The sequence below is a fragment of the Zosterops lateralis genome (assembly GCF_965231275.1).
Source record: "Zosterops lateralis genome assembly, chromosome: 9".
NCBI lineage: Eukaryota > Metazoa > Chordata > Aves > Passeriformes > Zosteropidae > Zosterops > Zosterops lateralis.
Window position 1 is genome coordinate 14,200,615 of NC_139769.1, and position 26,021 is coordinate 14,226,635.

Sequence of the window (26,021 nt, forward strand, 5' to 3'; positions counted from 1 at the left end):
ATTGTATACACATAATATCTATAATCATGGGTATGTTTTGCAATTAATCAATGAGTATGAACTTGTTAATATAGCACAAGATGTGTGAGTAGTGTGAATGTGAATACAAATGTCCAGCCCTAACTCCTTATTTCTCTTATCTTTGCCTACACATGTAATGCTAGGACTATGGATATGGTTCATTCAATGTTTCACAACACTGTTGAATTATGTTTGTTAGGTTTCTGACAGAGTGTTTGGTAAAACCATTTATGCAAATCCATCAGCGCTGCATGTGCATTAAGAGCATGATGTGGTTATTTGAGAACCAGTGCTATTGCATTGGTACACACACACATACACACACACATATATCCATATGGTGCTGGACATGTATATGTAGGATTTTGCTGGAATACATGCAATGACCAGCTGATCCTTGTCTGCCAAGACCCAAAGGGCAGTAATGTCTATTGGACCTTGGTAGATCCCCATGTATGCAGCCTTTACAGCATAATTCGCTAGTGTAGGGATGAGCTGTAATACCAGGAATATGCTAAAGATGCTGCAGCATATCTCATTTGTTAGGGATGCCACTGCTGTCTCCTCAAGGATATCAAAATGCCTGTCAGCACCTGGATGAAAATCAGCTGACTCAGACTCAATCTGGCCAAAATGAAAATTATGATGGCTGGCGTGGGGAAAATATTTAAAACTGGGATAAGATCTTTACCTGAGACATCACCTTCAGATATTTATTTAAATACTACAGCACCTCAGAGTTCTATTTTTTTGTCATTGTATGATATGATCAAGACGACAGATGGTAAAAGTACCCTCTCCTTTTCCCATGCTTAAGTTCTCCTCCTGGGGCAGATCTGGCCATTGCAATTTACAGGCCATTCCTTGGCAGAGTGAATTACTGATAACTCGCTGAACCTTTTTTTAAGTGCATAAAGAATGCACAGGTTCCAGCTTTGGCAAAATGAGGCAGCCCTCTTCAATAGCAGCTGTTTCACTGCCCCCAATGGTTTGCAGGTTATTTCTGCACAATGTTTGAGTCTTGTTTCTGATCTTCAAAGCAGTAGAGACCTGGCTTCCTCAGAGACAGCTTCATTAATCATAGAAACACAGGTACTCCCCTGAAGTAAGCAGTATCACACAGATCAGGATAATGCAAGGGAAAAGGTGAAGAAAGCCAGGATAAAGTCCTTTGAACTGAAAAGTTCATTGATCAAACCTCAACCTACAAAACATCAAGATAATTCAGGTAAGTGTTCCCAAAACTTTGCAGCCATATAATCCAGGCAGCTTGTACAACTCTAAAAAGGTAGAGAACACACCAGCTAGGTCTGCCCAGTGTTCCCACACAATGTAATCCACTGCACAGGACCAGGAAACTGGAACTTTCCTAGAAGTATCCTTAGTGTGCATTAGTGCATGTGTACAAAATCCTGTCTTACAGTAAGGTAATTCAGTATTAGGCTGTGACAGTGTGTGCTTCACCAGCAGGCAGCCCACGGTGCTGGGAGAGGATTTTGGTAGCCCCTGTGAAGGATGGTAGCCAGAACAATTCCAGCAGCCTCAGAGAAAGAATGCTGCCAGAAAAGGCTGAGTATCACATATATTGTCCTGGCAGAATATATGCAGTTTGTGATCCATAAGATTAGCACTTCTGCTCTCCACTCTCTCCACTTTGAAGCACATAAAATAGAGCCTTTTTTTTATAAGCATTTCCTTCCAGAGCTAAAACACTCAAAGCGTTTCACATGATAAATATATAAAGAGAGCTATCATCAACTTGAAAGTCACAATACCGCTTGAAAATGTGTAGCTGTAGCTATTTATGATGGGTGGCAGCAAAAGGGGGGGAGGAAAAAAAAAAAACTCTTTCCTGGCAGCCCGCTTACTTTCTACGTTTTTTTTTTTTTTTTTTTTTTTCCTATAGTCTGGTGAGCTGTGTAAAAACAGTCAGTGAACAGGCGGCAAGTGCGAGTTTCCTCCCGTCGGCCGGCGGGTGCAGGCCCGGGCGAGTGTCCTCGGGGATGCTCAGGGGCGCGGGGCGGGCGCAGCCGCAGGGCCGCGGCCTCCCGGGGTCACCTTGGGCACGGCGGCCTCGCCCCCGCCGCGGCCACTGCTCCGCGGGCGGGCCGGGCCTGCCCTGCGCCCGCGGGGGCGCTCCGGGGCCGCCGCCCGCCGGGCCGGGGATGCGGAGGCCGCCGAGAGCCCGCGGGCTCCCGCCCCGGGCGGCCGCCGTCCCCGCTCCCCCGGGCCGGGCAGGGCGAGGGGCGCCGCCCCGGGCACCCGCAGCCCCTGCCCCAGCCCGGCCCCCGCTCCAGGCGGCGGCAGCGGCCCGGCCGTGGTCGGCTGCGCCCCCGCGGGCGGCGCAGCGGGAGGAGGCGCCGCCCCGGCCGTCATTTCCGCCGAGTGCGGGGCGGGGGAGGGGGCAGAGCGCTCGCCTCCTCCTCCGCGGCGGCCGGAGACACAGAGACCCAGAGCGGGGCCAGGGCAGCTCCGCCGCCGCTGCCGCCGCCGCGCCCGCGGGCCGCGCCGCCCCGCCAGCCGAGCCCGGCCCGGCCCCCGCCCGGCATCCCTCCCGGCCCCCGCCCCGGCCCGGCCATGGGGAACGCAGCCACCGCCAAGAAGGGCAACGAGATCGAGAGCGGTGAGTGAGGGGGACGCGCCGCCGCCGCCGCCTCCGCCCGGCTCCGCTCCCAGAGGAGGGCCCGGGGCCGGGCCTGGCGCGCCCGCCCCGCGCCGCCGCCGCCGCCGCAGGCCCCACGGCCTCGGGCCGAGCCCCCCGCCCCTGCAGGCCCGGCCGCGGCCTGCGCGGCGCCGCGGGGAGATCGCCCGGCCCCGGCCCGGCCGCGGGGCTCGGCGGGCTCTGGGGAGACCCGGGCACAATCCCGCTCGCGGCCGCTGGGCCGAGGCCGCGCCGGGCCGCGCGTGCGGCTGTCCCGCAGCAGGTGTCCGGCCCCGGTGGAGGAGGAGCCGGCGGCGGGGCCGCGGTGTCGGCGGGCAGGTGTCGGCGCCTCCGCCAGCCTCCATCCTCGCCCCGGCCCGCTCGCTTTCCCCACCCCCGAACACACCCTGCCGGCGGGGGAGGCCGCCCGCCCGCCGCGCTCCGTCTGCGGCGGGAGGGTTTTCATCCCGCTGCGGGGAATGTAGGTCAGAAACTCCTGTGCTCGCCCGGATCGTGCGGCCCCGGTGACCCCGGGCCGTGCCCGCGCCCCGCGGCGCAGCCCCAGCCCCGCGGCGTGTTTACATCGCTCGGGAGCGCGCTGGGAGAGCCCTCGGTACAGCCCTGCTCTCCTGAGCCCTGGGTAAAATGGAAGACAAAAGCATTGATCTGAACTCGTCATGGCAGGGAGCTTTCTGCTGGTGTTTCTGTTCGTTTGTTTGCTTTGTTTTTGTTGTTAGGATTTTTTTCCCCTCTGAGTATTTCAACATAACTTTAAACAATATAAAGCCCATTCAGTGGTTGGGAAGAAAACCCTAGAGTTTATTTTATCTTTTTTTTTTTTTTTTTTTTTTTTTTGTATGTTGACTTACTTCGTTTCTAGTGAAAAACTTTGGGTATGTTTGTGATGGATAAGAGTAAAGACAAGATGTAGTGAGCAGGCAGTTGTGCAAGCTCAGTGTTGTGACAACAATACCCTTTGTTACTGGAAAATCCTAGGGCATTGAAATGGAAAAGAACTTTAAACGTCGAAGTTGGGGGTTTTATGGGTTTGTTTGGTTGTTTTTTTGGTTTTGTTTAGGAAGTTTGGGGTTTGGTTTGTGTTTTGGGGGGGTTTGTTTTTGGGGTGTTTTTTGTTGTTGTTGTTGTTTGTGTACTTTTTGTGTATTTACTGTTGAGGTCTGGGGTAGAACTGGGTAACCGGATTTGCACAGGCCGGGTCCTGCCCACACAACATTCCTCTGCCTTCCCAGGGCTCTGCAGTGGGTGCTTCCAGCTGTGGGAGCAGGGGCTCTGCCCGGCCTACCCACTTGTGATTGTTGAGTTCACCTTTCACTTCTGGTGTCTTAGCTCACTATCATTTTACACTTCACAATCCAAATCTTAGTATTTGACCATTATTGTTGAGTGCATTAATTTTATTGGGAACTATTTTAGCCTAACTATAAAGATAAGTATAGAGAGGGTGGATTGTTTGAAGTACTTCAGATGACAAAACACTGGATTTTTATTCATGATAACTGTACTGCTATTAGTTTGTGCAATTAAATAACACTACAACACACAGTGTTTACTTCTATTTTAATGAATTCTCGTATTATGAAGTACTAAGTAATTTTTTAGGTTGCAGAAGGAGTTCCCTTCAGAACCTCTTTCTCCCTGTGTTAGTGTTTAAAAATGAAATGCTGCTAGAGCCATCAAGCTCAGATGTTTAATTACTCAGTATATTTAGCAGCAAAAAGCTCTACAATGATACAACTCCTGTAACTAGGAGAAAAAATTGGTCATCGTGGATATACTGCTGGGAAAGACCAGGATTCACTTACCATGGAACGTTGATAATATATGAATACTAAGCAGCTAATTAATTATTAGAAACAAGGTTTGGTTTACTGTCAGTAAATGTTAATTGTAATCTATTCCTATGATACATGGCAACTAAAAACTAAAGAATTATAAAATATGATGGAGCTTTAATATTTCTGAATTATTTATTTGCTTTGTTGAACCAGTTTTCTAGTTTTGCATGTTAAGTGTGCTCAGTAGCATGTATTCCAGACTACAGAACACTGAAAATGAAGTTGTTTTAAGGAGTAAAAGAAGAATATCCAGCCTTGAATTCTAAAGGTGATGTTATGCCCTTGATCCATGCATGGAGCTTATGGAATTGTGTGGATCAAGGGCATGCTAAGGTCCCTGGAAGAACAATGAAGGGTAACGCAGCTTCCCCTGATAACTGTACTCACTAGTTCATGAGGTGTAATTTGAGACCTCCTGCACTGTCTGTGGTCAGCACAGTAAACGCTGTTCACCCAACTATAGCACTTGTATTCTTCTCATTTATTGTAGCTTTCCATTTATAGTCAAATATCTTTAGTACTTGTTACTTCACTTAGGCAATGAAGTGGAATAAACCCATGAGTATGTGAACACCAGTGGTAGATGAGAGCAAATGTTTTGGAGTATTTCTGGGCAGAAGTTGCAGGTGAATGAAATCTGAGTGGTGCTGGTTTCTTAAGGTTGGTCACCAAAAGAGGGAATTGGGCTTGTGTAGCAGGGAGGGCAAGATACACTGTTTATACAGAAGATGCAAAGGAAAGCTTCAGTGTGGCCTGTTAGGGGTTTATTTCTGTGGCCTTCTGTTCCAGGTTCTCCTAATATGCATTGGATTTTAACTTGGAAGACCAAAACTAAAAGTTGTCCTTTGGTAACGAGAAGCTTCAGGGTTCTGGCTCCATTTTAAACTTTGTTTTAAATGCTTTCATGGTTTTCTACAGGGCACAGCAACCTACAAATTCTGAGGGCCTTTTAGAATAGTAATATAAGTATCTTTCATTTGAAATCTGGAGAGAGACAATTACCAGTTGCCATAGAAGTTACTCTGATTCCTCATCTTAATATTAATTTAATTATTCTCTTCATTATTTGTTGGGGTTTTTTTCAGCTGCTCAACTTAGAGTAGTTGAGAACTTTTGCAACTTAGAAGTTAAAAATATCAACATGTAGTAAATAACATTTTTTAAAAAGGCCAAAGGGAGTCTTCCTTAACTTGTTGCAAATAATGTAGGAAAATGTTAGCTTTATTATTATTCATTATCTTGAAATAATTTGTGAAAGTAGCATGAAACATAACTACAACACATCTGAAGTTTAAAGAAGGTCACATAACTTTTAAATTCAGCAAATGAATCTGTTACTTTCAAAATCATTATTGTTTTTACATGAAACAGGAATGTTTTAACTTTACTAGAATGACTTTCTAAACTAGAGTGAATGTCAGCCCTGCAAAACTATATAGTTTGTAGAAAGTTTTGTGTGGGTTTTACTTCAGACAACACAATAATATAGATTTTTAAGATAACTCTGATGTATGGCTGTGAATTATTTGCCCTATTAGATATGCAAAGGAATGTCATACATGACAGCAAGAGGTTTGTCTATAAACTAGTAGTAATCCCACTTGGTGTTTTGTTTCTGGTTTTTCTTGGGTTATTTTGTTTCCCCCATTGTCCATTCCCCTTTTTTACCCCCACAGTTTCAAGTTTGATGTTGTCTGTTTCTTTGTAACCACCAAACTGCACCAGAGACCAGGTGATTGGAATACTCTCTTTAGGGAGGGGAAGATTTGTAAACTTTCTCTTCTTCCAATAGTTCTTGGTGACGTGGGCTTGGCTTCTGAATTTTATTTGCTGGGATTCAGATGGTCTTTGCTGCATTTTTTTCTGTGGCAGTACGTGGTAGCAAATTGCTCTTAAAATGTATTTTAAAAGGAAACTATACATGATTTTCAAAGACTAATTCTGTACATGTATCTTCTTACCTGGGAGCCAGATCTCCAGTTCTATTAATCCAGCATGATTTTACTAACTTTGACTTCTGTGGTCTTTAAATAGCCAAGTACAGCATGTGTGATGTGTATTCTGCATGTGAGTTTTATGTTCATTCACTCCTCCTTCTCCTCAAAGTGTTCCCTACAGTATCTTCAGTATGACAGAGTTCCCATTATAGTCAATTCTTTGCTTTTTAACTCTTATAATTATTCTTTAAGTAGTGCTCCTTTGAAGTGTGCTTGACAGGAAGATGCAGGCTTCTACTTTTTCTTTTTCCAGTAGATTTTAACCTCCTCTGGGTACATTTCTTAACAACTGAAGGTTTTTTCTGTATTTTTCATGCGCATTCATTGTTGGGTCATCTGTTGTATTTTCTTGCTGAAGACCAAAAGAGACCACAAGTGTATTCCTTGTTAAGACTAGATGAGGCAAGGCTCTATCACTGCTGACCTTGGTTAGATTAAAATCGGTGAAGTAGAGGTGAAAAGCTCTGTATCCGTTGCTATCCCAAGGTAGCTGATACCCTGTTACATTTCCAGAGATTCTTGCTTGAGTGTTTTTGATCAGAGTGTAGTTTTATTCAACACAGAGTGTCTTTTTTTCTTTTGCTCATTATGTTTAGCTCTCCAGTTTTGAAATGGGTACATTTTGGAGCCTTGTTCTTGGATCAGAACATCAGCTAAAATATGTATTGTATAAAGAGCAATTAACAGTATATGCTGGAGTGATGCTGGAATGGTCTGCATGAATAACATCTCTAAACAATGTATGGAAAGCTTCTTTCCCACTATGTTGGGTTCGTATCATCTATTAACCAGGTAGGTTTCAGCAATAAGAAAATAAGAAATAGTTGTAATTACTTGCAGAAGAAATACCTGAGAAACCCTCTGCTGTAATCACCAATGGAAGACTAGCAGAATGCACCATGTGACGAGAGGCACCATCTGAAAATTCTGCTTTAATTAAAAACAAAATGCTTATTCACAGCTTGGACTAGCAAAGAGAGAGGTTATCACTCATTAAAGACAGCCACATGGTAGCATAACAAAAGGTCAGAAGGGCCTCAAAGTGATAAATTGGTTTGTATTTAGCTGTTGTGGTTCAGACTACTTTAAAGACAGAGTATTTTAAATTACTTGGCATTCCCTCCTTGCTGGGTTTGTTTAGTGTTTGTTCTTCTACTCATCCACATTTGTAGAAGTGACATAATCAAAAGTAGTATCTTGAATAATGCTGGGATTTCTCATATTCTTTCAAGTCACTTTGTTCCTTAGCCTAATTAAGACTGTGCTGTGCTGCAAAAATGAAGCCTCTCATTGGTGCAGGGAGCAGAATGTAAGGATGCAGCAGTGCAGGTCACGGTGTGGAGTGCAGGGAGGGCTCTGCTCCATTTCACTCCGGGCTGGCAGAGAGTCTTCTCCAGATAGTGAATTCTCCTGGAGCTGCCACATCCCTCCTTTGGACAGAGCTCTTTCGGAAAGGCTTTTGGACAGCTGTCAGACTTTCTGGTTTGCCTGCATCCTTTCTAGACATCATAAAGGACTTGTTTGTCCAGATGCTTTTTTTTCCCCTAAAACTACAGTGGTTGGTTTAATAAAGAATATTGTTTCTGCTATACAACAAGTGAGTTCCAGATCACATCTGAGTAGACTGGTTTGTTTTGTTTTATTTAATCAGTGCTTCTAGCATTTAAGCTTGTAAGGTTTTCAGTGTTAAGAACTTCGAGTCAGTGGAGATTTTCCTTTAAAATTTTTGAATTTTATGGCTAGAACTTGGTAAAAAGTCTACCCTGCAGTGCTGCTCTCAAGCTTTGTCTTTATTTCAGGTGCAAGGTGCTATTTCATAAGCATTGCTTTAATTTGCAGTTCTGTTTTACTATCTCCTGCCACTTGTTTTCCTGCCTCTGTGCCCTCAAGTGTGCTGGAGTAACTATTTATGAGACAACAAGGTGAACTGACTCTGAGATTGATCTAGGTTAAAAATAACCCTACAGAAAAGGGAAAGCAGGAGGGACTTTAGTTAACCTGGATTTGGCTTCCTGATCCAGTTCGCTGCAGCCACACAAGCAATTGTACCAGTGCAAGTGGGATATGGCACAGAGAAGAGTGGATAGCAGGCACTAAATAGGAGCTGCCTGACCTACTGCTGTTGCCAAAAGGAGAGCTGTGGTTTCAGGCTGTACTGCAAGTATTTTCCTACCATAAGCAGTTTCTCCGCCATGAGGTAGAAATGCTTCCTGGGAAATGGGAAAGAGAACAAAGTAGCAGTGGAGCAGTGAAGAGGTAAGTGAAGTGAGGAATGTGTTGTCTTAGCGTTGCAAAAGTAGAAGATAAAATCACTTTGTGGTTTTTTGTTGTTGTTGTTGTTGTTGTTTGTTTTTTTTTTGTTTTTTTTTTTTTAATTTTCCCTTTAATGGTTGGGAAAGGATTACACACATTTTATTCCTTTGTGCTATCCTGGTGTTCAGGAGAGCTAGTAATGAGCTAAGACCCCATTTTGTTTGTACAAAACCAACATAATTTTTTCCCTGAAACCCACGTGTTCTGTTTTCGAAAATAAGGTGAATACTGACAGGAAATGAAAGTGAGACTCGTAGTTTGTGTAGCAGGAGAATTGGTATACAGCAGGTTAGAGGGTGTGCTGTGCAGGGAGCTAAAGGGAGACACTGCCCTGCCTGTAGTGTTGGGACCAGCAGTGGTAAACAAGAGTCTCTCCAGGGCTCGTTTGAGCCTCTCTTTGGCATCTCCCTTGCTGTTTCTTCCACGTCTCAGCAGAATCACATCTGCTGAGAGTAAGGTTTCACAAAGCAGCTGAGCCCATCTGGTGACTTGTACTGTTGAAAAATCAGGTTTTATTCCTAAACCTTTCACAGGTCACAATTCAAGTATTTCTTCAATCCACTGTTAAGGTCTTTTACATAGAAAACAATGCAGGTTTTATCTCTTTGGATTATCCATAATTATTTTTGCAAACTAAATCATTTCACTGAGGTGTCAGGTGGCAAAAGACAGATTCAAAGGAAGCACTGAAAGCACCATTGGCAATGAAATGGTCAGGTGGCAAGAAAAAGGACTATATTTTTTAACATTAAGCTATTCAAGGCCTCACCCTGCTAACTTCTTGAAAAAATTATTAGTTGAAACTACCGCTTTCTCATTTGCATTCATTTATAGAAGAAATTACTTCAAGACTTCAAGTTTTTGGTGAGAGATGTTAGCAGTCGGACATCTAGAGCTATATGAAAGTAGAGAAAAATAGAGCAAAACATTGCTTGTTTCTCTCTCTACACTTGCCATATGGATCTTGAGGCCAATAGTATTTTAGAAGAGGATTCTTCTTTCTGTTTAAGTTCTTCATTTTGTATTTATTTGTTTTGTTGGCTTGGGGGTTTGTTTGCTTGTTTTTTCCAATTTGCTATTCAGAGTAAGAAATGTAACCAAGTTTTTATTTCTTCCATTAAATTACTTTCTGCTTTTCCCTGCCCAGAAGGAAAAGGTGTTTGCTGGCTTCTGATAGAATGAGTTCTGGTACATATTCCTTGTTATACATGTAGTAAGGGTTAGGCTAACTTCTTAGCATTATGCTGTGCAGTAAAGGTGTGGAATTATCTTGGTGTTTGTTTCATGTGGGTTTTTAAAGCCTCAGTTTTTGTGACTTCAGAATAAACAGCCAGTTTCTCCACATTGGGATGTCCTCTGTCTGCGGCTTCGAGCAATAATTTTGAGGGTTTTAGAAATGTTTTTCAGTAAATCAGGGAGGCATATAAATAGGCTCTGCATGTAAGAGTAAATGGATGGCCAGATTCTGAGAAAGCAAACATCTTTTCTATGACGTAGCTGATCTTTACCACAGAAAGCCTGATGAGCATTTTAAGCCAGCTCCTCCCTTTAGGAGGGGCAGAGGTGCTGACTTGCGCTGCACTTTGCCGTTTGAGAGATACAGTATTTCTGTGATAGACTAACAGTAAAGTAAGTATCTTACCTGTGTGTCTGTTAAAATGTTGCTAGGTGAGTGAATAGATAAACTGTTTGGTGATTTGTAAATGTAATTGTTAGTTTGTTATTCCTCTGCCTCTTGTTAACTTGATCCTTTTGCTAAAATACTGTAATATTTAAACAGAGGATGTCAGGAACTTTTTGTTTCTGTTATTTTATTCAGGTTAAGCTGCTTCCAGGAAGTACACGCTCATTAACATACTGCACTTGCTGCTAGCACTTGTCTGTAAAGCCGCAGACATCCACAGCTGGCGTGTGGCTCAAGAAATTAAAACAAAGGAAAGCGCATTTTTGGCAAGAAGATAGAAACTTGAAAAATAGAAAAGACTGTTACTTTGCCTGTGGTCAGAATCAGTTTGCTTTTCCCTCTCACAAAATGACATAATTAAGGGTGTATGTACTCTGCTACTTCAGCAGTTGCATTGTTATAGTAATTAAGGTTAGTTTTGATTACTGTAACATTAGGCAGTTTGAAATTCTTTGTCTTGTAGCAAGCAGCAGTAACAGTTTTATTGTGTATGTAAATTCTGATTGTTAAGCATATGATGATCTAGCCTTACTTTGCACAGGGTGAAATTATGATTTAACTGCACCAAAGTCTATCATTAAGATAAAGTTTTTAATGCAAATTATCTATATTCAAGCATTCCATTAACTGATCCATAGATTATTGTGGAGGATGGAGGTTTTGATGAGTGTTTCTTATTGAAAAACAGGGTAGGTGGTGATAGGGAGGAGGAGCATTACATAGCTAAAATCGTGCCAAGCCCTATTGAAAGATCATGGTATCTTCCTCTAGCAGGTATGATGAAAGGACATGTTTTCATTAACTGGTAGAGGACTATTTTATATTGAGCAGTTTAGAAAATTCAATACCCCAGTTCTATGTTTCTTGTGAAAACTTGTGTAGTAAGAAGCACACCCTGCAGCTCCCAGCACTGAGCTCTGCCCTGGGTGCTGTGGGTTAAGCAATAGAGCACAACAGTGCATCGCGTGTTCGAGCTGGGTTCTCTCCATTGGCTGAAAAATCTACACTGTAGAGGTCTGTGTTTACATGAGCTGAACTTCAGACAGAAGTTAGGTGCCAGATCTTTTAGCTTGATAGAATGGCTTGTTTGAATATCAAATTGCAAAACAAGCAAGTTTTGAGATTTGTTTAAGTGTACAGCAACTTCATGGGATGTGGAATTGCCTGGAAGATTGAGGGTGTGTAGTGCTTTGTGGTGGTTCTTAGGGTGTTTCCCAGTTCTTTTCCAAATTAGCAATTTTTTTCCCTTTGAATTTCTTGATGAATGATCAGATGCAAAACTGACACTAAAAAAAATTGGGCTGCTTTTCACACAGATTGCACTAATACCTAAGAAAGTTCAGTTTCTATTTAAATTTTGTCTATTGTTATTACATGCTTTCTTCCAAAAAGATTTCTCTTTTGATATCTACCTTATCATCCAACTGTTCATTTAATATTCAAATGCAGAACTTATTTTATTTGCATATTAAGTTAGTTTTTTTACATTGAACTCCAAGGTGGGACTTTCTTGAACTTTAAATGAATATGCTCAGTTTGGGGTTTTTTGATTTCAATGAACAATTTTCATTTTTAAGTAATACTTACTACCATATATTGGTGATGAACATCAAACACCTTGCATCTCAGTGAAAACTCAGGAAAAGTTTGGCAAGGATGGAATGATGTCCATGTGAAGAATTACTCTGTAATTGCTATGTAAGTGACATCTTTTATCTAGAATAGCTAGAGGGCATGAGCTGTAAAACTGTGTGACATGGGAGTGAGGAATGTCCTATGCTTGCTTGTCTCTTGCCTTTTTTAAGTAGCTGTATTGCTTCTGTTGGCTTTTTCCTTAGGAACAGGTACCAATTTATTCCTAACAAAACATTAGAGCTCTCCTTGAGAATGAGAAACTACAGAAAATGAGGATGGAGAGAAAACAGGCAACAGAAGTTGAAAAATGTAAAAACAGGGAGCCAAAGGGAGCTCTGAGCAGAGTATGGTTCAGGCCTTGTCCACCATACTCCCACCCCAGAAAAGGGAGATGATGAATGCTGGCCAGAGATGCTCTGCTTGAAGAGGTCAAAATACCACAGATGTTGGGACATCCTGAAAAGCTTCTTCCACCTGGTTGCAGCTTGGTAAGAGCAGTAGAGTCACTGATGAAGAGATCCTGCATCATGTGGAGGGATAGAGAGGAAATGTATAAATGTAAAGGTGAACCAAGAGCATGTTAATAAGAAGTTTTGGAGGAGCTGAAGTAGAGGTTGCCATTAATCCCACTTGAGCCATGGCATGCATGTGTTCCACCTTATCCCAGAGGGAAGTAGCTTTCAGGACCCCAGGCAGAGCATTATGGATGTGCTCATATCTTTAATGTATTTTTCCTGGCTGGGCTCTGGATTTAGCCCAAAGTACAAGCTGATCCACCTGGCATCATGCCTTTTCTGATGGTAGGAGATCCTGTCCCCTGCTGTCTAGGCAGGGCAAATGGTGAGAAAGTGAAATATGAGGGCATAATGGAATTTTCCAAGTTGAAGTGTGAAGTTGAACAGGCTACCATGAAGCCTACCAAAATACTATGGGGAAGACATGTATCTCACAGGACAATAATATTGTGCTGGGGTTACTCTTGCCTCAGTCTTTTAGCTGAGTTCAGCTCTCGGTACAGAGGCAAAGAACAGCCATGACTACCCTCATGCCCCAAGGTACATTCTGTGGTTTTGTTCTGCCAGAGGTGCCAGGTACACTTGGCACATTGTTTAGTTTCAGCCAGTTTTTGTGGGGTTTTGGGGGTTGTTGATTTTTTGGTTTGGGTTGAGGGGTTTGTTTTTGGTTGATTGTTTTTTTAATAGAAAGTGTCTCTAGAAGTTTGGTACTTTCAGGAGCTAAAATGGTATTAGTTGTTCACTTCAGAAGAGATGAGTTTTTTTTGGTGGTGGTGGGTTTTGGGTTTTGTTTTGTGCTTTCTGTTTTTAAGCCGATGCTTGAAACTATGCCATTTATTAAAGAAAAACATTTGCCAAGTAATTGAGAGCAGAAATATAGAACATAGTTTGGCTAAATAACATGTTTTTTCAACTGTAAGACAGTGTTGTATGATGATTTGGTTGCATTTTCAAACCAGTTATAGCCCCCATTACTTATCACTGTTACTTCAGAGTGTTTTTCAGGACCTCTTTTAGAAGCAGTTCTCTGCTGGGCAAGAGTCTTCAGAGTAGAACCTGATATTTGCTGGTATGAGATTTTTGAAAACACCCAAAACATGTTTGTACTGTCTCCAGTTTGAGGTTTGAGTTTATAATTATGAACCATTCTTCAACTTGCTGCTTACGGAGTACTTAGATGACCAATTTTCTTTGGCAGTAAAGCTGACTTGAAAAATGCCTGCCCTTATCACCCCTGCTGCTCTGCTCATAGCTACAATTCACTGCTCCTCCTGTGCTGATACAGCTGTTCAAAGACTGCTCTCTGTCTCACCACGATGGTTAAGACCCTTGTTCCCACCTGGTGCTGCTGTTTTAACCCTTTATTTCATGGACCTGTCTTAAAACACAGCCCACCTTGTGTTGGGCTGATACAAAGGAGGGATCCAAAACAAGGGGGAAATGGTATTCCAAGTGGCTTTTGCAGCTGAAGAAAACACACACATTTCGCTGAAGGGAAGAAGAAAATGCTACTGTTGCATGGTGTCAGCATCACCTTTTATATATGTTAACATGAGGTGGTTTTTAATTTGAGGGACTAACTTGGGGACTTCCCTTGGTCCTGAGATGCTGCTGACTGACTTCATAGTTCTGTGCATCACCATGCCATTCTCAAATACTATCTGCAAGAATTTTCCCATTTTTTGCTTACAACTGAGACTAAAATAATGTTTGTATCATTTTAGTTCTGTTAAATGTGATTACCCTCATGGTCGTCAACACAAATTTTCTTGACAAAGTTATCAAAAAGATCACCAGCCTTCCTCTTCATGCTTTAAATGCTCCAGAATGTACTCAAGTATTTGTTAGAACAAATAAAACTGGAAGATGACTAAAACATACACGCTCTTTTAGATACAGCGTGTGAGTGGGGAGTAGCAGGAGGAAGAAGAAATGTACAGAACTGTGCAGCAGCACAATGAGAGATATGAAAGGATCTGATACCAAAGTTAGCCTAAATGGTATGGTAAAGCTAGAGGTGGAAGCATTGGAAATTTAGTATGATCTTTGGCAAGAAAAATGAAGGCATCTATTGCATTTATCTTTTCTGCATTTGAACTGAATTCTCTTCACTTAGTGGCGAAGATACTGATTTTCTGCAGGATGTATTTTTCATTTAAAGTAAAAATAAAGTTCATAGCCTTACTGTCCCTTCTTTCAAAAATAACTTGTGGTAGTTCTGCCTTTCTTTGTGTGAAAATAATTCCAAACAGAAAATAGTAGTTGGCTGGTTTTCCACAGTTCTATTCACAACACTATAATTTTCTCCACCAACTAAATTGACTCATTCATTTCCACTAATACATACAAACTTACTTGTTCTGCTGCCAGTCTTGTTGTTAAGAGGACTTGCCCAAGACACAGTGGCTGAGAAAACAGAGCAGTGGATGTTCAGTATGGAAAGCACGAAAGTGCAATCCTTTCACATGCAGTCCCTTTGGACTTGGACACAAATTTTTCACCAGGAGAACTGTCAGCCACTGGCATAATTCCCCCAGGGAAGTGGTGGACTCCCTAAACACAGGACACTTAAGGTTCAGCTGGACAGCCTGGGGCCATCTTGTCTAGGGAATGCTTTTGTCAAGAAAGGTTGGACCAGATGAGCCTTGAGGTCCCTTCCAGCCTGACCTTCTGTGATTCTCTGACATGTTACAGAGAGGCTGAGTAGCAGACCAAGTCTGTGGAGCTTGGGATTGTTTGATGCTCGTGCAGCACTAGAGAGGGGTTTATAGAAAGTGGCTGCAAGGAGATAATAGATAGGTACATTTTTGAGAAATAAAGGCAGGGTGAGAATTTTAATTCCTCTCTAATGGTGTGAACATGCTTGGATAGTCTCAAGAAGGCAAGAGTTATATGAAAAACACTTGATTTCTTGTTGAATGAACATTTAATAATGAAAAGGAGATATTTAGTGAAGGAAATACATTTGGGGGAAATACATCCTTCAGTTGCAAAAGATGAAGTTTATTTAGTATATAGGTGTAAGCCACAATATTGGCAATTTTCTGAGTCAAAGTAATAGTAAATACTGAAGAAGGAAGATGCAAGAAAATGAAGAAATAGTATTATTAGTCCCTATTAGGTATTTGCTATTGATACAGGTATCACCTATAGCATTATAGCATGAAGAGTATTTTTCCTCTTCCAAGATATAGAAGTACATTAATGTTGTGCGTTTAAAAAAGAAAAAAAGGAATTGTTGACCTGTCTGTTGATGTTACTCCTCTTTGGGACACTTCTTTCCCTGCTGGTAAGAGCCCAGTGGACCTTTATTGTACTCCAAGGATATGATGAAACACTAGATCTCCCTGTTTGTGATTGCATCAAGAACTATTCAATGAAAAGTAGCATTAAATTTTTTCTGGTGCTTCATCACATGGCAGAGTGTATTGTCTCATGAAAGATTAAACTGCAGATGCTGCTGACATCTGTTATTGTTTCAGAGATTCTCATTTCTTTGTGTAGTTGGAGGAGGGTTATCTGAATCAAAATTACTTTTCTGCTGCAGCAGCATCAACTTTGCAGTATCCTATGAGACAATATGTAACCACAACAAAACCAGTGTTTCATTTTTATAAATGTATTTACTGGGGTGGTTTTGTGGCCCAAACACTGAGTAATTGTCACAGCATTGGATAATTTAGAACTGAACTTAGAGGACTGCAATGTGAAGTACTAAAATAGTGTGCTTAGACTCAGACATCATTGCAGTTTAAAAACTACTTCTAGCTAATAGTTCTGTTCAAGTACTTCTTCACTGGTGATAGTATTTAAGAAGGGATGGCAAAATGAGAACAGTTTTGAAAGATGACCTACAAGCAGATATAAATTTGGTCCTTGAAATTTTTACAATTTAAGAAGGCAAAAATGTAGTCCTAATGGTAGCCTAACATTTATAGATACTTTATACTGAAGTATACATACTTGATATATAGATGGAATTCATTTAACTGAAGGAAGAAAAGCTCTGAACAAGGGCAAGAAATTTTCCTACGATCACCATTTAATGATTTCTCAGGTTGGAGAAAGTGAGGGGAAAGATAACAGTTTTAATACAACAAATATAATTCTGCTCTAGGCAAGATCATTGTTTGTAAACATTTTATTGTATTTTGACAATGATGATGTTGGTGAGAGATACATTAGAATTAAAGTTAGGAAAATGGGAACAAATGGTGGTTAATATATCAACAGTTGCATATTAAAGCATTCATGTGATATTAGTGTAAAATTCTGTAGTATATATGAATATTCTGTGGACATTGTGACATACTACAGGAAAGGAGGTATCAGTTTTTCTTTTTACTAGTAAAGGCGCAAAAGAGTGGAGATGATGGCCAGCTCTTGTTCCATTCCCATCTTAGTCACCAATTTTTATAAAGTGGCCAAAATAAAAGGCCTGTTTCAAGAGAAGATATTTTAATATATCATGGGGAGCTTTTTTAAGCAAATGTATTTGATTCATTTATATAAAATTAAAATAAAGTTTATCTGAAATATTTATAATTTTAGATTTTTTTAATTATCTTTCCATTTAAATCTCCGAATGTGTGGGTCATCCTACTATTCCAAATAGCATTAATTTTGATCTGAAGATAATGATATGTATGTAAGAGCCCCATAAATAGGCCATAAATCATTTGCAGTCTGTAGTGCTGGCATGGTAGTATTATTTTGAATTTGAGTGTCTGGTTAAGGGTAGAAAAATTTAGACGTTTATGTTCAAAGTTGATTTTTTAAAATTAAGCCATTAATAGGTAGGAGATCTGCTTTTCTTTTGTTGTTCTATTGGCACATACTAGCATGGTGCAATTAACATTTTTTCTTACAGCAATGAATGTTTTAACATCACAAGAGCATTTTTAAGAAGACTTTCACTTTAAGAAACTGAAAATCTTCTTAAAGTGACATCTTATATTCTGGTCCTCTGTTAGACAATGCAAGTATAGGGTTTTCATGAATTCAATCTACATGTTGCAGTATTACTTGTTTAATTAGCAAAGAGAATCTGGCTTAGCAACAAATTAATTTATGAGGATCAAGACAGTTCTCTTAATTCAGTGTTTCTATTGTAATATGTGCAACAACATAAAAGGTGTATCTTTTTTGCTGCATTTTCTTCACGTTCTTCCCGTTGATTGATATTAATGACAAACACTGTTAGGATTCTCACCAAAAGAAAATACTTTCTTGCCAACGAGTATTTATACACCATGCATCTATCTTCTGCTTTGTCTTCTAAAGTCTGGTATAGAAAGAATTGTGGGCTAGCGAGATTGTCATTCCTAGTGAACTTTACCCCTCAAATCATGCACCTGTTCAGGTAATATTTAAAAAAGAGAAAGGACGTGTACCCCATGTTGAAAAAAGGTGCCATGGGATTTTTTTTAACACCTTGTATTTCAAGAATATATTTTTATCTCATTACAGGATAATTAATTGAGTAGTTTTAATAGTAAACAGTGGTGACTATTGTGGATTAAAAACTATGTATTTTAATATTTTTGACTACTTGATATTAGTTAAATTTTGCTTTGCTTAGAAGTAAAGGTTACATTATTTGTCATTTTTGGTATCTTACTTTGCTTGGTAAAAGTAGAATTATTCAAACACTTCTTATGCTGTCTGTTCTTATCACATTTGTGATATTATGGGCTGAGTAAATTTCTAGTGAAAATGAAGGCTGGAAATGCAACTTTCCTGTTCTTGGTAAATAAACCAAAAAGTCCACCAAAACTCAAACCAGCCAAATTGATGTTTTCAAAATAAAAAACCAGGCAGGTCACCAGTGGAATATTTCAGAAAGGAGAACCTGTGTACCTGTATATGATTTGGGGAAGATGAGTGTGTGTTGTTTCTGAGGGGAGTCAAAGACACAGCAGGAATGCCCCAGAGAGAGTTTGAGTCAATAGTGGAAGACGGCCCATGAAAAACACAGCAAGACATTTCTTGACTGAGCATGGCTAAAGAAGCATTGTTATGGACTTCTCACATTTGTTTCTTTGTGTAGGTAGAATTTTATCCATTCTTTATAAATACCCAGGGTTGAGTCAGGATAATCTGCAGAGAGCAGCATGTCACTTATTTCTGTTCAAGTGATGAGTGGATGATGGAAACAGGTAACTGCTCAGGTCAAGTAGGTAGCAATGTGCATTTGCGTGAGGAGCATGGGTTTGGTTGTTTTTTTCTTGACTGGCAGAGAGCTGTAATGATATGTACTGTCCAAAGGTTCTTTTGCTGTATCACCTAGTTCTTTGCCTTCATTTTATGGTTTAGTGTTTCTGTCAACAGGCTAAGATGTGACTTTTCAGGTGATACATAATTTTCCTTTCCTGGGCAATTAAAAACAGTATATGCTTTGTCCACAGAAAAAGCTTCTCAGAGTTTGTGATCACACACCACCAGACATAAAATGTGCCAATTTATTTTGCAAAACTGATGCTCTCTTGCTGCTAAGAAAGTTTGTCATTTTTGTGTAAATTTATAAGCTTTAAGAAAACTCTAGTGAAGCTATTCCAGTTCTGTCAGGCCTCTATTGTCCATAATAAAGGATCGTGTTAAAAGGAATTCTTATGGTTATATAGCTCTTATAACAATTGAAGGGTTCCTTGCTCAGGCAAATTAAAATCAGTCTCATGATGGGGAGGGGAAGGGTTTTATTAAGGAATTGAACTTATTTCCCTCATTTCTATGTATACTTCTTATGAGTCCTGTTGAACTTCTTTCAGATATCATTAACATACACACACAGCCCCTCTCTGGTTTTTTATTACACCTTTTCCCCAAGCTGTTTTTCTACGTAGATCTGTTTCAGACAGATTCATTTCATGTCTCCATTATGATTTTGTTCCAATTGGAGGTTTTACAATAGTGCATGCACACATTGCTTTAAACTATTTTCTGCTGAAGTTCCATATGAAAGTTATTTGATTTGTTACTGAAAATTAAGCAATGCAGTGGGTAAAGAATAAAATAAAGCCTCATTTTCCTCCCTGCTTGTTTTCTTCCTGTTGTAGTAGTTTTTATTTCTTCTTTGCGAAATAAGCACCCAAATACCATTTCATCATTGTGGAGATAAAAAAGCAGCAGTACTTGCAGCTGAAAATCATATGGTTTAAATAACTTGTCACAGAACAAGGATAGTGTCTACTCTTCAAGGATGGTATTTAGTAGCCTTTGGCAGCAGCTCGTCCTTGATGCTGCTAAAGGCTACTTCATCCTGCTTCCAGAGTTCTGTAGATCTTTCCAAAGGAGCTCAACCAATACGTTTCCTTCACTGCCTAATCCTGAATGAGTGCCAGGATAAATCCATACATTGTTCTCCAGGAAGTACCAGTCTGTGGAAAAACGAATACATGTCTGTATCTGTTGTTACAAAGAATGTAACCATGTAAACAAGGGCCATGCAGAGGTTATTAAAAGAATACTAATTCTGACTTTTTTAATGCCTTTGAATGCCAAAATGTAAAATATAAATTATGTCTTTAGAACATAGTTTTCAGTTTTAATTAAGTTGTGTAGACAAGTACTTGTTTATACAGTTTGATTTGTAAATGTCTTCCTATGAAAAGGCAGGAAATTTTCCTAGTCAGTTATTATCTTTAAATATTCATAATTAGTATGACAGTAGGTTGATAGCGGTTTGTTTGACTTTATCCAGTGTCAGGTGAATTCCTGGTTATTATTTTTAGAATGTACAATAAAACCAAGAGGTGGTATAGTAGCTTTTTCAGTGACATAGTTTGTAGCTTGCATATTTTTATGTCCAAGTTAGAGGAATTGATAAAAAATTCTGGGAAGATATCACTTGTATAAATATTATATCAAGTTTAAGAAAGACAATTTGGGATCATAAGAAGGGAATAGGTACTGAGATAAGCCTTTGCCCTCTGGAACTCTTAGGGAGTTCTTTTTTCTAAACTCCAAAGTGCTCCTAAAAATCTCATTAGAAGCCCACCCATTAGTGTTTTGTATGAATGACAAATGTGTCGTGCTCTGGTATCACAGTATGAAAGTTGTTTGTAGATACTATTCAGCTTTTATCCGAGGTCAAACTGCAGTATTTGTTGACCTTCCTACTTAGGCTTGATGCACTGAAAATCTGGGCTGTTAAACTTGGGAGTCATATGATTGTCTAAATCCTTACTTCTCATTTGTGATGTTCCAGAAAAACAAGGCAGAGGCAATGCAATCAGGCTTAACAGTCATATTGCTTTTAACCATTTCTGAATTTCTGTTAGGGAAAGTGGAGCTTTTGGAAAACAATTAACTTTTAAAATTAGTTGGCACTATTAAGCACCTTTCATCTGTAAACTGGCAAGTAACTGAAAATATTTATGTTACAATTAATTAATTCTTTAGAAGACTTAGCCATACAGTAATATAGTGAAGTGACTTCTTATAATTACCCTTGGCTTGTAGTAACACTTCTAGTAACTTAAAAGAACGTGTATCTTCATTTTTTGCCAGTCATACATTTAAATTGGCAGTCTGTTACAGAGAGAAAACTATACCTTATTTTATGGCAATTAGTATATCAATTTACTTCACGTTCTCAAAGTGCTTATTAATTTTAGCTCAAAATAGATCAAATGTACTACATGTGACTGCTGTATCATAATACTACATTTCTATTTTTAAACCTAAATGGACTCTGGGAAAGTACTTTGCAAACTTTTGGCTTCTATTGCAGAGCAGGTTTCCCATCTGTTCCTGGGTAAAGTGCCTCCTAATGGGGTCCTGGAGTATCTGTTCATCTTTCTGGCCGTGTTTCAAACTTTTATGTTCGTTAATTAAAAAACCCTGAAATAAAGTCAGGTAAATTGTGTAAATTCTTCAAAATGAGCAAGCTGGAGAAACTTCATGTTCTTCATTTCAGTCTTGAAAATGTTCAGATTCTGCAAGGGAAAATGAAATTTATGCTGGAAGTCATGAGCTCAGAATCATATTAATGTTATTTTGTTTTGAAAATGTTTTGTCTTACATTCAACACCAAAGAGAAATTGTTTGTTTCCCTGTAAGTGTCAGGCTTTTCAAAACTTCCTAATCTTTTATTAAAAATATGTCTCATATATAAAAATGTATCAACTATTGGAAAGCCAACTGTCTTTACCTTTCTTACTCTGCAGTGATGGAGTCATAGCTCAAAAGTTATGTATAGATTAATATTTATTTTGTAATGGCCAAGTGGGATCTCTTTATCCTCACTGCATGTGGTTAGGTTAAATGTTAGCACTTTTCTATCAGTCTCACCTCACCAAATCATCACAGCCATGAAAATTGAAAAAGAGAGTCATCAAGGCAATATAGAATTTTAGTCATTTCTAGGCTGAAGGCAACTGTAGAATGCAACAGATGAGTCTTAGGAGAGCAGGTAAGATGTTACTAAGCTGTTGGTTTCATGGCTCTGTCAGAGCGTGCAGTGGTGTTGTACACTGTAGCTGGGTTTTTGAGCATGAATGTGTGTAATTGCCACTTAGAGTAGTTCAGTCTGGGAGTTACAAAGACCAGAATACCAATGACAAGCAGCACCATGGATATCAATATTTAACAACACATTGGAAAAGAGTATTTTTTTTGCAGTCCGATCTGTGTCATAATTTTGGGTCCAAGGGAGTACTCTTGGGTGACAAACACTACCAAATGCAATCTATGATAAACTTTGAATGTGTTGATTGCTTAGCCTGTGAACCAGGGAGCAGAAGTGCTTTTCTGAAGTCACTTTTCATGTTGCAGTCTTGGCTCTGGCTGAAGAGATAGCACCCCAAGGTCAGAGTTTATTTTTTTTTTTTTTTAAATTCATATGAAGACATCAAGATATTAATGATGCTGCAGCCACTAAGTTTTACAGCTTAAATGTCTTAATCAGTATCTGTAGATAAAAATGAAGGCTAGCAAAACAAATCTAGCAAACATTAGTGTTTGAGGAGTTCGTTTTCTTTGCATGCCCAAAGTGTATCTGTAGTTTGGTATTCATTTCCTGAGTCAGTTATAGCCAAGTCATAAGTTGCTAAAATACTGAAGAATGTTAAAGAATTGGGTGTTTCATCTTTCCTTTATGCCCAGTTTGCAGTCAGTAACTAAATTAAGCTTTCATTTCAGTTTGAGAACTAAAAAGATTTGAGATAATAAGATTGTGTTAAATCAGTTTTTGGCCTTTGACCTTCTAAAATGAATGTCTAAAACAGAATTAAGGGTAAAGTTGCATAGAGACATGGAATATTGTCCTTTAAATTGCTGAAAAATTGGGGCAGGAAGGGGGTTAGGCTATTTTTCTTCTCCATGTATAGTGATAGACCAGATCTTTTGATCTAGAAAAATTTTGCCTACACTATGCTCTTGGAGGCTTGAATTGTACAATCTTCCATCACTCTGTCCTTCCTTAGCTCCTTGTTTCAGTTTTACCTCTGCCTTGTGCCAGCTCCCTAATGCAGTCTTGCATCAGTTCTCAATTCTTTGCCTGTTAGCCCTTCCTCTGCTTTTTTTGGCCGTTCCTCCTCCTCAGTTGTGAAATTCTAATATTTGACCAAATATTGGTGGCATTCTGGTGTATTCTCATATTGTTATGTTCCCTATGCTCGTGTCATAATTGTCCCTGAAGTAGACACTTACTGGGAGAGAAAAGAATATTTTAATTTTAAGTTGTGTTTTAATGGCTCACTAATTACTTGTAAGCAAAGAAGCAAGCCTAATTTCCTTTATCTTTAATATTTCAACCTGTTTTAGCAATAATTAAAGTTGCTGGTGTAAATATCTCTTGATAATAATCTATTTCACTCAATATGTTTTCTTAGGATGCCTTAATTTGGGGTTTATTTGATTTAGGACAAAAATCAGACTTTATTGAACCAGTATTTTTTCTGTGTACTTATAATTCTCTTAATTTTTAATATTAGACAATTCATGTTGTTTTTAATATTGGCCAATTTACTGTTGTTTACTGTTTACTGTAAAAAGTTTGATGTTAATCTGTCTTCTTGTCTGATGCAAAAAAAATTAACAACAGCGTTTGAACTTGAGGGTGCCAATTTAAGCATGAAACATCAAAATAAGTCTTATTTTTAATTTAAACAAAAAACAGTCGATTTGAAATTGTTTCCATGTGTAAGGCTGAGTTTTCTGTTGAATTTCGGTCTACAAATTATTTTTAGGCTACATAAATTAATGAGAACAGATGGAATGTATGATTAGAAATTTTGGCATATTGAGCAGTCAGGCTGAACTGAAAAATACTTGAACGTATAATATGTGGAACAAAATGGTATCAAAGAGATATTTGCAAAACCAGAGGTGCAAAAGAAAGGCACAGAGAACATCTGAGCTCAGCCTGCACCGCACACTGCACAGGACATGAGTGGTCTCTTGTCTAGCCTGTGTCCACTTGTGTGTCTGGTAATTGTATCTCTAAATGTGTATTCACTCCTCCAAGGGAGTGAAACAATTTCAACAAAACTCTCCAAATGAGAGGAAGGAAGGAAGGAAGGAAGTTTTTCAAAATGCTGTGTAATATATATATATATATGTATATATATATGTATATATATATTTTTTCATGTAATGATGCTCATATATGATGTTCAGAATTAAAATATTTACCTAGAGACATGAATTGCATTTTTAATAGTATTGAGAAGAATTTGTCTTTGTCAAAAAGGAGAAGAGTTAAAAAGGTTCATGCTGAGTTTGCTGCCCCGCTATTTTCATACCTATTCTAGGTGACTGCAAGCATTTTGTTATCAGGGCTGCTAGTTAAGGTTTTGTTTGCAGTTCTTCTGAAAATATGCTTTTCTTATCTATATTCCTCGAGCTGGTTGCTTTAAGTAGAACAAAATTTGTAACCAGAATATCAGCCTTTCTTTCCTGTTTCTTAGAGTGAGTATATATGTGCCCGTTTTTCCTTAGAGCGAGGAAGGAAGATAAACTTGGTGTTTCAACATGAATGGCAATGAGGCTGCAAGTTTTCCAGAAATGCATAAGTGCATTGTTAGCCTTGCACAACTTTACAGGAAAATCATGTATCAGCAGTGTTTTCAAAAATTGCAGTAATACTTTGCCTTATTTGACTGATAAATTAAGCTGATATTTTCTTCTGAAAGTGTCAGCTTTACAGAGACAATGGAATGCAAATGTCATATGTTACCTAATAATAGTATGTAAGCACTCATTTTCACTTCAGGTAAATATTCATTTAGGCTTTTATTTCTTGTAGTTTAAGTATTGGGCTTTTTTTATTGTATTAGAAAGGTGAGGAGAGGGCTCAGTTACTGCAATTACGAAGTTCATTATTTTGATACTTCACTTAAATGGGATGCCATGTGTTTCCTTCCACCCACCCTCCCTAGAGTGGAAGAAGGTGGATCTTATAGTGGAAATAAGTTTAGAAAAATTGCCCAATGTAGTGCAACTGTTACCTCATTTTGGCAGTTGGCACTTTTCTTGGGTAGATTTTAACTTGAGAGGAATTGGAAGAAAACCAGAACCTTCCCACATGCCATGTGACTCCCAGAAATAACAATTCTGTATTGAGCTCGTTAGGAAGAGCTGTGAGCATCTGAGACTGGCTCACAGTGAAACATGTTTGTTCTTCCAGGAGGAAGAAATGAAGCCTCTGGCTAGTTACAAACTTTTAAGCATTTTTTCTCAAAATGGTTCAAGTAAATTAAGATAAAAACTCAAGAGATGTCTTCCAGCTCTGCTAAATTAGAGAGATTTTTATTTCCCAGAAATAAGAAGGACCTGTATGATGTGATGTACATGTGATAGACTTCACCCATTAAAATAGGAATATTCCAAACGTTTTCTTTATTTTGGAGTAATCATGGTTAGGATGGCCTATCCTATGATGTGAGCACTGCCAGATGAAGGATAACATTCCCATTTATTGGCAGGAAGGCCCTGGATGGTGGAGGCTGTTTGGCAAATGCGCTGCTCTCCCTGTGTGCAGTCTGCAGTGGAGGTGTGCGCTGGGGCACACGGTGCTACAGAAGAGTCACAGTACCCTTGTTCAGGAGGGTATGGGGTTGATTGTCACTGCCTTGAGAAGATGCTTTTAGTGGCAATTCACAGTATGAAGCACAGTGATTTTCAGAATGCATGTTTAATTACTCTTTGCTCTTATTTCTCTTTAGAGAAAATTAAAGGTAAATACAATTACAACTAATGGATGTTCTTATATCTAATTAAAAAGTAGCTTCAAGATGATTTACTGTGGTTTACCTGTCACTTAAAAGTTTATATTACACTTAATTTAAAATTATTTCTTTATTTGATTTAAATAGCGTTACTGTGGAAAAGTTTATTCTTTGTGAAATCTAATGGAGT

At 39.5% G+C, this 26,021-nt stretch overlaps 1 protein-coding gene across 2 annotated transcripts in view; it reads left to right on the forward strand.

Moving 5' to 3' along the window:
* Positions 1-2,561: 2,561 nt before the first annotated feature.
* Positions 2,562-26,021, forward strand: part of PRKACB (protein kinase cAMP-activated catalytic subunit beta) — a 67,730-nt gene continuing 44,270 nt past the window's right edge. Inside the window, exon 1 of one of the 2 annotated variants that reach the window (XM_083867932.1) lies at positions 2,562-2,644. In XM_083867932.1, the coding sequence (XP_083724058.1) occupies positions 2,599-2,644 (46 nt within the window). In that variant the 5' untranslated portion in view covers positions 2,562-2,598. Of the gene's footprint in view, positions 2,645-10,441; positions 10,458-26,021 lie in introns of those variants that run through there. The other variant, XM_083867934.1, reaches the window with a different exon arrangement.